At 39.8% G+C, this 12,144-nt stretch overlaps 2 protein-coding genes across 21 annotated transcripts in view; one reads left to right on the top strand and one right to left on the bottom strand.

Annotated features, from left to right (window-relative positions):
- The first annotated feature begins 2,267 nt into the window (after nt 1–2,267).
- LOC121296993 (zygote arrest protein 1-like) lies at nt 2,268–3,936 on the top strand. The gene is made up of 4 exons (XM_041223024.1): nt 2,268–2,951; nt 3,043–3,135; nt 3,224–3,298; nt 3,793–3,936. Exons 1-4 carry the CDS (start codon nt 2,268–2,270, stop codon nt 3,934–3,936), a joined length of 996 nt encoding a protein of 331 aa, XP_041078958.1.
- Nucleotides 3,937–9,164: 5,228 nt separating this feature from the next.
- LOC121319840 (protein furry homolog-like) overlaps nt 9,165–12,144 on the bottom strand; it is a 183,340-nt gene continuing 180,360 nt past the window's right edge. For all 20 annotated transcript variants that reach the window (XM_041257812.1, XM_041257831.1, XM_041257821.1 and 17 more), the window contains 3 exons: nt 11,885–11,995; nt 10,678–10,874; nt 9,165–10,287 (listed from right to left, as the gene is read on the bottom strand). In XM_041257812.1, coding sequence (XP_041113746.1) covers nt 10,026–10,287; nt 10,678–10,874; nt 11,885–11,995 — 570 coding nt within the window. In that variant the 3' untranslated portion in view covers nt 9,165–10,025. The remainder of the gene's footprint in view (nt 10,288–10,677; nt 10,875–11,884; nt 11,996–12,144) is intronic.

Here is a 12,144-nt window from a genome sequence, read left to right on the forward strand (position 1 = left end):
GTTGAATATGACATTATCTCTCCACCAGGTGTCATCATGCGAGAGAGACCATACCAGATCCCAGAAAGTCAATGAAGTGGCTTTCGCAAAGAGGTATGGGACATGCTCGAGCTTGGGGTGATTGAGCCTTCCAGGAGCGAGTGGTGTAGTCCTATTGTCATAGTGGCCAAGAAGGACGGCACCAACCGCTTCTGTGTAGATTTCAGAAAGGTAAACGCTATTGCCAAGTTCAATGAGTACCCCTCACCTCGGGTCGATGAACTTCTTGATAGACTGGGAAAAGTGAAGTTTATCTCCACTCTGGACCTGACGAAGGGATACTGGCAGATCCCCTTAACCCGCAGCTCTAGAGAGAAAACCGCATTTTCAACGCCAGAAGGGCTGTTTCACTTTGCCGTTTGGGCTGCATGGTGCGCCCGCTGCCTTTCAGAGTCTGATGGACCAGGTTTTACGCCCATATCATGAATATGCAGCAGCGTATATTGATGACTTGGTTATTTACAGCTCTACCTGGCGAGAGAATTTGGCTAGGATTGCAGCCGTCCTTCAGTCTTTAAGGGCAGCCCGGCTGGCAGCTAACTTGAGGAAATTTGGGTTTGCCAAAAAAGAAACTCAATATTTGGGATTTTTAATGGGGAATGGAAGGGTGAGAACCGTAGTCATCAAAATCCTGGCTTTGGTTGACGCAACGATTCCCAAAACCAAGACTCAGGTGAGGTCACTACTGGGATTAGCCGGTTATTATTGCCGCTTTATCCCTGAGTATGCCACAGTGGTTAATCCGTTAGTTGACCTCACCGAAAAGAGTGCTCCAAATTTAATTAAGTTGTCAGCTGAATGTCAGGGGGCATAGACTTTGCCAGGCTCCCACTCTTATCACACCAGATTTCACCAAGAGATTCATCCTCCACACCGACACATCGGATGTAGGTTTGGGTGCTGTCTTGTCCCAAAAGGTAGCTGGAGTAGAACACCTGCTACTGTACATCAGCAAAAAGATGCTACCTTGGGAACGCAACTACTCCCTAGTCGAAAAGGAGTGTTTGGCCATTAAATGGGCTACTCACTCTTTACAATACTACCTGCTGGGGCACTCGTTTGATCTTGTCACAGACCAGGCGCCACTCAAGTGGTTAAGCGAGATGAAGGGCAGCAATGCCCGAATAACTCGGTGGTATCTGGCATTGCAGCCCTTCGTGTACCATATGGTACACCGTGCGGGAAAGGACCACCAAAATGACGATTATTTTTCCCGGGAGGAGGTGCATTACGAACGCTTACAACATCCCGCTTAAAATCGCGATTATCTTTTAAATGGTAGTAATATATTACATGAGCACGATGTGTAAGTGAGTTAAAACACACAGAAGAACGACACGCTGCTTTGTCAATTACACCGCGATTAACTGGGAATAATAAGTAACCAACTTCCAGGTGGTCATGTTTATTACATCAAACATACAGTACTTAGGTAACAATAAATGTCATGTCTTTTTTGTGCACATTTCAAACTGGCAGATCATACTGGCCGACGCTGAACAGAAAAGTTTAATTGAGTGATACATTGGTTGTTTATTGTTGAAGCATATTAACTGAAATTGTATTGCATTAAACTGAAAACACTTCCGAACATGACGGACATTTAAAAACAAAACAAAACAAAACAAAACAAAACAAAAAAAACGATACGGATTAACGTTTGCAGATGAACTTGTCATTTCAGATGAAAAATGCAGCTGTCTCTGCAAACAAATGTAAGCGGTAAATGCTGGAACAAGCAAGCGTACTAAGTTACTCTTATACTTCACAGTACTAAATTAATCCACTTGAACAGGATCATCGCGAATCTGATTTGGTACGTTGCAGTCGGATCTTGTCTGTTTAGTCTGATTTAACAGATGATCCCCCTTACTAACTTCAGTCTAATCAAGCGGACTAAACCTGACTAATGCACTAGTTTGAAACATTAAGTGGGATAAATTTGGTACACTACAATTGGCCCTGTATGTTTACTATATGTAGATTATAACCCTAATAAATGAAAGTGATACCTGTTTTATTTTCTTGTCCATCATAGGTCAATTAATTACTGAACCGGTAAGCCTACCCTTTATGACAAGATGAAGGAGGCTAATGAATAGAAAAGTACTTAATTAGACAATGATACTTGTTGACACCTTTACGTTGTTAAACTAGCTGATTAAATAGACCTTCTGCAAATTATGCACTTAAATTCACAACCCCTTGTTGCAAATTGGCAAAACAACATGGCGGCCTATGGTGATGAGTGGGACAGCTATCTATATTCCTATAACCCTTACAAATATTTAAATCCTAAAACCAAGGGGTTAAGTTGGAGACAAAAAGGCTACCTGTCAAGTTATGGAGAGTCCGGTGAATATTTTGATAACTATCAAAGAGCACAGCTCAAATGCATTTTGTCGCAGATTAATCCAAACCTGACACCGAGGCTAAGGAAAGCAAACACCAAAGACGTCGGGATCCAGGTGAACCCTAAAACCGACGCTTCTGTCCAGTGTTCATTGGGTCCCAGGACATTAGTGGCGAAGAAGAGAGAGGCGCTGAGATGGCGAAGGCAGGCGACTCCGATAACGTCGGGAAGCCCTGTGAACAACCTCGACCAAACCGTGCGCTTTCCCAGGACGCTGGCCTTATACTCTCCTATTGCTGCTAGGAGGCCAACCTCCTTTCTCGAAGAAGAGAAATACGACCGAGAAAAACAAGGGGACCCACCAGAAACTGCTGAAAAAGCCAAAGTACAAGATGATGACACTAAATGCAGTCTGGATGAAAAAGGAGCCTCGCCCGCAGACGATATAGCCAACATGAAGATGGGCGCTGGTGTCGGCGCATCACAAGAAAATAAATCAAATGGCGCCCAGAAAGAGGGACAAGATGTTAACAGAAGTAGGGCGAGGGTGAGATTTCAGGTAAGCCTTTCTAACTTTTTTTTTAGTAATATTTAGATACATGAGAACGTGAACATTTAAAATATGTATTTGCTTTGTTTTGCTATTGCAGTTCCTGGAACAGAAATACGGTTACTACCACTGTAGAGAATGTAATCTACGCTGGGAGAGCGCATATGTTTGGTGTGTTCAGGGCACAAATAAAGTAAGTTAAAGCAATTTCAGTATTTTCTACTTCCAGGCTTCGGTAAAAACCGATTTAACGTACTGTTTTTTCCCTCTATCCTGAACAGGTATATTTTAAGCAGTTCTGCAGAACATGTCAAAAAGCTTTCAATCCTTATCGTGTAGAAGACATTACCTGCCAAGTAAGCCTGGTTGTGTGCAAATAAGCAATTCGTGTGCAACTTTTTTTTTATTGTTGGTAGAATAACACTAAGATCAAATAAATCGGCACATTGTCAGCCTCTGCTAAAAGCCCCAGGATTGAATAGCTGGGGTTGGTTTTTAAGGTCAGAATTGGTGATTATTGGTAGAGGTTTGTGTCCTAGTCAGTACCATACCTGGCCAGTGTAGATTTTCCCCCACTTAATTACAAATGCAGTTAAATATATTTAACTACTTTCAATTGCAAGTTTTCCTTTTTTTATATAAAGGATTAATCTAGAATTATTTTTTGCACCATGGGTATTCTTGAATTATGGTTTTACACTGAAACCTACTTTTATACTATTAGTGAAACATTTCGGATAAAACATGGGTTGAAAAATAGCCCCCTAATGCAGCACCTATTATAAAATGCCTTTTTACAATTGTAGTGTGTGGGTGTTTTTTTTTATTCATCTCCAACTTTCCTGTACAGGTCTGCAAACGGGCCAGATGCATATGTACTGTGACAATGCGCCATGTGGACCCCAAGAGACCACATCGTCAGGATCTATGTGGGAGATGCAAGGGCAAACGGCTGTCCTGCGACAGCACTTTCAGCTTTAAATATATTATTTAAGTTTAATGTTTTGCAAAAGATCCTGCTTGAAATCCTACTTTTTGAAAGATTTAAAAAGTGAGGCTTTGATGATAAATGTGCCTAATTTTGTTTGCTTTTGAAAACAGGATCAGCTACTGAATGTAAAATGGCAATAATGTGCACAATTTTTTTTTTTTTCTTACACTTCATAACTCATTGAAATGTGGGGCAGACATGGTGTAATGGAGCTAATGTTGCATTTATAACTTATTACATTGAGCACCATCTTGTCTACTTTGTTTTTTGACTAAACTTGTTATCAAACAAATTTTGTAATCAAAGCTATTCATTATGATGGTTAGGGTAAAGAAATATACAAAAGTGTTTTTCTTTTTTCCCCCTGGCCCAGTAAGTTATGTACCATAACCCAAGTACTATGCCCCTTACCTTCCATTTGCTGTTTTGGTTGCTGGTCTCCCATTCTAAAAGAAATATGGTAGTTGCCAAGCATCTCCTCCAGGAATAAGTAGGGAAAAAAACAATTGTACCAAAAACAACTGTTCTAAGTCTATCCAAAAACAAGACCAGAACTGAATACAGGTACTGGGGGCCGTACCATTTTACTATGTATTCCCATCATAAGTGCTGTTCTGTTTTAGTGCATTCAAGCTAAACACTGATTTCAATTACAGGAGAGTGGATGTTGAACTCTGCTCCCCCCAAGATAAACGCCAACCAACTTTGCAGTAAACTAATGTGATCCAGCTGCATCTCCAGCCATTTGCATTTTCTTTCTGATGATGTAGGCATCTTTCTCTCTGGTGTTATTGGCTGAAGTCTAATGCTGGCTCCAGGGATCAGCTCATTTTGCCTCCCCAGCGCATCAGCACACACAATGGCTGTGATTCTGGGTCCGGGGATCAACCCAGTGCAGTCTCTGCAGTGCGTCAGCATGCCAGCGGTCTGGATTGAGCCAAGTCAGGTACATCTCTGGGGTCTTCAAGTGGGCACCTTCCATCCTCAGTGTTTCGTTGAATAGCCCACTATACCTCAAGAGGGCTCAACAGCGATTCTGGCGTCCCAACATCACCCTCCCTCCATCCCCCATTTGGCTCGGCCCATCTTACTTACCTGTACATCAGCGTTGCTTTCATCACTAGCAGCTTCCAGTTGTCCTGGGTGAGGCTTGGTTTTAATACCTTTTCTTGGTGATTGCTGTCCTGGATGGAGGAGTATTGTCTTTTGTGTGTAATGCTTTGATGGACCTGGTAGCAACTTATGGGTCAGGGTATGCTTGTCTTCCAATGCTAAGGTCAAACATCACAGCATCTGGTCATGGTGCCAAGTAAACCGTCTGTGGTGATGGGAGAACATCATATGCTGATCTGATGAGGAAACTGATCCTGCTCTATTCCATTGTCCATAGGTCTTGCCAGCTGATCTTTTGTTGTTCCACACTCTTCCCGTCTCATCCATTCTCCCTGCTTGGCCTGGGAAACGGCCTTTACATACCTGATCCTCTCCTCCTGCTTTTGCACCTCATTGACTACCAGCTTCCTCTGTTGAGCTGGGGTTGCCTTGTGCCATGTAGGAGGCGCTGAACTGAGACCAACCACCTTTTCCATACTGAACTTGCCCCATAATATCTCAGATTCAAAGGGCTGCCTTAGCATCTTCCACAGCTTTCTTTGCTGTCCATTTTCTTCCAGTTTTCAACACAGGTGCTGCCTGCCTTACGCATTTGTCGTGTGAATCTACTAATGTAATTTCCAGTCGGTCTTTGGCGCACTTCAACTCCGGTTAGAGCAGAGAGTGGTAGCTACAGTATTCTTTTACCATAAAATCCCATTCTGCGGAGGCAGCATGGAACTCCCAACCATTTCCTGACGTATGAACTGATTAAAGCTTCCAGCTTTGTACAGCTCTAAGTTATTATTATTTGGTTAGAGTTGGTTTGCCAGGCCTTGCACCATTTTTTGCAGGAGGTTCGAGGGAAATGTGTGCTTGTCTGCAGACAACACAACAGTGGTGGCTTACATCAACCCCCAGGGCTGCCTGAGGTTGCCCAGTCTACATCACGTGGCCTGCTTTGGGCACATGAGAACCTCCTCTCATTGCAGCAGTACACCTGCCCGGAGTGATAAACGGGGCAGTGTACATCATCTCAAGGCGTTCCCAGCGCCTCAGAGTGGAGGCTTCACTTTGAGATGGTGAGCATTTGGGCTCTGGAGAGTATAGGTAGATCTCTTTGCCTCCCAGAAATTGACCCACTGTCCCCACTGGAGCTCCATAATAGGAGGCAGGGACCCGCAAAACCCTGGCTCTTCTTCCTCAATGTTTTCACCCTCGCTACTGGGGTTCCGTATGGTAGTACCTAAGGCAGCCTCTCTGCTTAGCCTTGTAGCATTCCAGTCGTTCTGCAATATTGCCCTTGTGACGGCTTTGGTACACTTATCCATGTGGTAATGGTTACATTTCATACTTGAAAGGGAAAGTTGGACATGACTGTGTCAGAGGCTTGGCTGAGCAGCTTTGGTATAGAATATTCAGACTTCGGGTCTTTAGGAAGTAAACACCCATATGGTAATGGTTATAATAACCTAACGCAAGGCATAATGAGTTGGAAGCCTGACAGTAGATACTGCAAATTAAATGGACATCTCTGGCAGAAAGGATGGAACTGGGTCATTTTTTCCAAGAAAACCAGTAACTAAAGTGCTACATGGTGCTTTATCACAGTAAAGCACTTAACAACACTGCACAAGTGTACTAAAGCCCCCTGGCATTATTGCAATATTCCTTTCATAGAAAGAGTTTTCAAAGCTGCCAAAGGAAAATCTCAGATTTCAGATATCTATAAGGTTGGGGGCTTCTGTTGTTTACATTTCTTTATGTAAATCAGTGACTGTCATTGTTCAAGGATTCATAGACGTGTCTTAATTGAATTCAGGTATGTTTAAATGTTATCAGAATTCACTTTTTAATCGAGACAATAAAATCTAAACTTCATACTGATGTAGTAATAAACAGACAACTCTATGGGTGAACGAGAAGTGTAGCAGAAAGCAGCTTTTATGTGGAAAAAGCTCGTCTTTACAAAATGTGAACAAATGGTCTATTTTCCGATAAATGTAGAAAGCTAACAAACAATTTGTCAATGTCTTTAATGATGTCAATCATTCTAGTTGAAATGTTTGTCATTGTATTTATTCAATTTCTAAATATTAACACTTGAGTGCATATTTTCTGATAGTCCAGAGGTTTAACCTGCAGCTGGAAACCAAACAAATTCTGTTTTAGTGTAAACTGGAACAGAAATGTGACACATTTTTATAAGATTCTTCAATTAAATGTTCCTCGAAATCTGAATCTGTTTATCAGCGGTGGACTGCACAAAACACCTTCACGAGGACAATCTTATTAAAGACTGTAATAAACTCTGAAAATACATCTATGGCCCTATGTTCTAGTTCACTATTCACTGGTCTGCTCTAATTCAGTTTATCCATCACATCTTAGTTTTTCCCTCTTTCTCAAAATGCAAAAGCACAACAAAACACCTTCAGTGGTTCCTTTGGTCCTCTTCCATAGTTTGGCTCAGAAGTTTTCATTAGAAAGGTTGTACCGTGGACCTTTCACTGACAAAAAAAAAAAAAAAAAAAAAATTGTAATTCACTTATGTCTATTCATTTATAAATAAAGATTTCACAGACCCCAATTAACACTAATCTTGGACTATCTAATGTTACCTTAGGTAAGGTAATCCAAGAGCTAATCAGGGTCTGAGCATCTTAAACTCTGTTCTGTAATTAAATATAACAGGAGCTGCTGGTTATTGGTTCTCTTTAATGTTACTTTCCCCTCACATATTGATTCCTTCCGATAAATCAGTTTTTTTGGGTGGGGGGTAGCTGCTCCTCAAGTGCTCAATACTTGAGGATGGTCTTGTTTTCTTTACTCTAATTAACTTGATCCAAAACAAGTAATGAAAATCCATGTACTGTATGCAGGAAATAAGACAATAATCTTAAAATAAATGATGACAAAACACCAATGTTATTTGGTGTCTATCATATCAATCCATTCAATTTTCTCCAGGAGCTATGCATAGTAAGAAACTGAGAGGCATTAGACTAATTGAAAAAAAAAAAAAAAACATACTTAAATGCAGACAAAATAGTAGTGACTGGAAAGGAATGAAATCAAATATCCAGGCTTTTTTGGGAAAATAAAGCTCATTCCTTTTTCCTCTTTGAAACAGAATTACAAATGCAGTAGTCAGATCATTTTAAAAATCCCCAGCAACTTCCAGTGCAGCCTCCATACTGTTAGATATCAAACACAGAGTAGAATAACACATTCAATCATTTTTATTTTTTTGAAGGAAAAAGGCTGGTTTTTGAGATGTAAAGAAAAAAAAAGTGTAATGCATCTCTAAATAAAACTACATTTTCCCAGTAAATAATATATTCATTAAATAATTCATAACAGCACTGAAAGTACCAAAAAGAAAAATCCATTCATCAGGGCTGTGGAATGAATACAGTGATTGTTAAATGTGCCAAGATTGGTTGCTAGTTTTTTTAAATTTCAGGTAATAGTAAGAAATTTCTGCAGTCCATTAGCGTGCACAGTGCCTTAAAAATCAATTGTTCTCATAATTAACTTGCCAACATAAAGGCCCAATCCCCAACAGAATGCAAAGCTAAACAATAAAATTAGTACATTCTGTGCTCTAAAGTACAGTGCCCAATGAAAATCACAGTGGCTAGGAAAGATGCTTACAATAAAGCTGAGCCATTCCTTATATTATGCAGGAAGGAAGGATCTACATTCATGTCTTCCACAAAATGCCATTGGTGCTCAAACAAAACCTTAGTAAAGAAGCTTTAGCAGTTCAGCACTGTAGGTATCTCATTATGCTGCAAGTTTTTTGGAGTTCAGGTTTGACAGATTGCTTCCAACAGTAATGACCAAGTTGCTAGCGAATTTTCTTTTTTTTATCCTTTTGTTTAACTAGGAAAACATTTAAATTGCAAGTTTTTTTAGATAAGACGTAATTGTCACGGTAACGTGTTTGCATGATTCTTTTTTTAAGAAAAATGTTGATATTTATGATTTATATCTTTCTAAAATATTTATTTTAGTAAATAATTATTAGTTCACTAATGAAAGTTAACATCAGTATATATATATATATATATATATATATATATATATATATATATATATATATATATATATATATATATATATACACACACATATATATATATATATATATACATACACACACACACAAGTCTCTACAGGCAGCTACTTTTTGGTTAGTATCAGTATTCGTAACAGAAGCGCTGTTCAGTGAATTGCACGGGTCCGCTGAACAGCAAACCAATAAAGTTAACAGATATATTATTTCTTTTACAGCCCTGGGAAAGCCCAGTTTAAAATTACATGTTAAATATCCTAACATTTACACACTACAAGGATGTTAGCTCTAATAAAAATACACTTCTCAAAAAATATTCTTGCAGTGCTCTTATTTTAAGCATGCAGAGACAGATATGAACCAGATATGAAGCAAAGACAATACAACAGTCACATCTTCCATACATTCTAACTTGCACTCGTGTTACATATGATCTTTACCAAAAGAACACACAACAATGTTTTGTACAATACTTGACTGTACAAGTCTTTTCACACTCAAATGAGAACAAGTTTGTATTTGCTGTATGCTTAATTATTTCGGCTGGCCAATAGCCTTGCAGGTCATTCAGCCAAAAGCCACTTTCTTAGATGATTTTAGCATCATTTCACCTGCTTCCTACGCGCTTTTGCAATTGGCTCACAACATTATTGCTGACTCAAGCTTGCAGTTTTAACTTCTCAAACACGTCTGCTAGCCCTTATGGTTAGAGTCTTCATATTACCCCCATGTAAGCATGATCATAGGTCTGGGCCTTTTGGCTTCTTTGAACATATCATTATGCTACAGAGATTATGGTGTTCAGTCTTCTGTCTTTCGTTAGGATGTGGTCTGTGGAAAGTAGTGAAATGAGTTTCAAAATAGTACAAATGAAAAGGTGTATTAATGTCTCGAGGCATCCTCTTTCTATTGTGGAGGCTTAGAATCCAGTGTTGACATCGGATGTGTCAGGGAGCTTCGCCTGTGCCAGGGGCTGGTAGGACTGCACCATTTGCAGGGACTCGCGGATCTCCATGTTGAGTTCCATCAGCTTGGAGCTGGCCTCCGAGAGGTCCTGGTTGGAGCACACAATGGCAAAGCTGCCCGTCTGGCCCAGGGTTTGATGACGGAAGTAGATGTGCAGCAGGGTCTGGACTGCGTCGTCGTTGGCGTTACCAAAGATGCCATTTGGCCACATAGATCTGAGTGAATAAGAAATCACATGAAGCCCAAGATTAACATATCAGAAGCAAGCCCGAAATTAGAAACATGAGTCTGTATTGAAGGAAACCTACTGCACCTTCTAAAATCACAGGGTTATTACCCTGAATACTTCTGCTAAAAAAAAGTGTTCTAAGCAAGCGTCAAAATAATGGAATAAATCTCTATTTTAAGAATTAAATACAGAGAACATATTTATTGTACAATTTTATACCCATGCATCACAAGGAACAATTACTCAACACACACCAGCACAGTAGGACTGTATGTAGAGATACATTTCTTAGATTTGCTATGTGTTATAAGCTACTGCAGCCATAATGATCACCAGTGTAATGGAATGTGCTGATTAAATCCACACCATATTTTACCTGAAGGTCTTGACCTGTGCTAGTGCAGCCACAAACTCTTTGTTTCTCAAGGTCTCAATGAGAGAATGAATGGCAGTCTCAGTGCTGGCTTGTACTCCCTCAGGGATTGCAATCTCCTCATCACTTTGTTCTGCCGTGGCCTCCGCCTCCTTCAAGATGCTCTCCAGCTGGTCCAGCTCTTCAGACATATTTATGACCTGGTACAAGAATATACATGAAGTTTAATGAAACACTACAAACTATATGGGGCACTTCCACTATAAACATTTAAAAGCTAAAGATACAAGGAAATATAGGAATTGGGGCCATGTGCATCAATTTCTGTCCACGTCCAAAGACATAACTATCCATTAACTAACAAAGCTTTTATGATTTAGCATAACAGTGCAGCCATAGGGTACAAAAACATAAAATACAAAGACACGTGAAATGTCTAAGATAAGAAGCCGAACAGCAAAATAAAGCAGAACACTTGAATACACAGATTCCAGTGAAACTGGTTATGGTAATATAATCATATATACCCAATCCACACTACCAGGGTACATTCATTTTTTAATTTTTTTTTTTTACAGAACTGAACAAGGAAAAAATGGGCATGCCCCTCCTTGGTGCTACACTACACTACACTACACTTCTGGTATAAATATGCTTCATAACCAGTTTTGTGGTATAAAGGATTACAAGTAGGTAGAAATGTAATAATTGTAACATTTATGCCAATACACTGAGCAGTTTAACTTTTAAAACTGTATACTAATCACAAATGCACAGAAGAGTAGTTGATAATGCAGCTAATTGTAATAGGAGGCAAGAACATTACTTAAAACCTTGGTTATCACTCCTTTAGTGTTGTAGTTTAATAGTGGTTAAGTTTACAAACTGTGTTCAACAGTAACAGGCACTTTAAGGCTTCAGTAGATAGGGTTCAGTTGAATAACTGATGCCTACTATTTGAATTCATCGTCTAAAAGAAGAAAAGTGGGATTAATTTAGCATGCCTGCTGTCACCATGGATTTCCTGGTGCAATGGACATGTGATTAGCGTGCCTGTTGTTGCTGTGGATTGCATGCCAAGCTGTGATGACCAATTAAAGTTAACTGTCTATCATTTTGATCTTCTGATAATAATTTCAACTGCAGTCCTCCACTGAAGTGCTTGTATGAATATGGGTGTTCACGTTTAACTGTGGTAGCTCGGTGTTACCTCTGCCTCTCTCTTGACGGCGTCAACACGACTGATCAGTTTACAGTACGCCTGAAACAGCAGCAACAGCTGGAAGTGCAGTTTGTAGAGCCTCCGACACAATTCCAACTCCTAAAAACAAACCAGCCATTCAAAAGGTGGACTATTATTAATTTATTAATACTAAATAAATACATAAAATTAAAAAAATAAATAAATCACAATCCAGATTAATGAGCGCCAGCCTCTTAGCACTAAAATGTGTAGAATTAAAAAAGGTT

The sequence above is a fragment of the Polyodon spathula genome, chromosome 1 (genome assembly GCF_017654505.1).
Source record: "Polyodon spathula isolate WHYD16114869_AA chromosome 1, ASM1765450v1, whole genome shotgun sequence".
NCBI lineage: Eukaryota > Metazoa > Chordata > Actinopteri > Acipenseriformes > Polyodontidae > Polyodon > Polyodon spathula.

Excerpts from the sequence above, each read along its gene's own strand:
- LOC121296993 (XM_041223024.1), top strand. The coding sequence starts at position 2,268 with ATGGCGGCCTATGGTGATGAGTGGGACAGCTATCTATATTCCTATAAC. Across the intron at positions 2,952-3,042 it reads GGGCGAGGGTGAGATTTCAG|TTCCTGGAACAGAAATACGG; the intron begins GTAAGCCTTTCT and ends TTGCTATTGCAG. Across the intron at positions 3,299-3,792 it reads TAGAAGACATTACCTGCCAA|GTCTGCAAACGGGCCAGATG; the intron begins GTAAGCCTGGTT and ends TTTCCTGTACAG.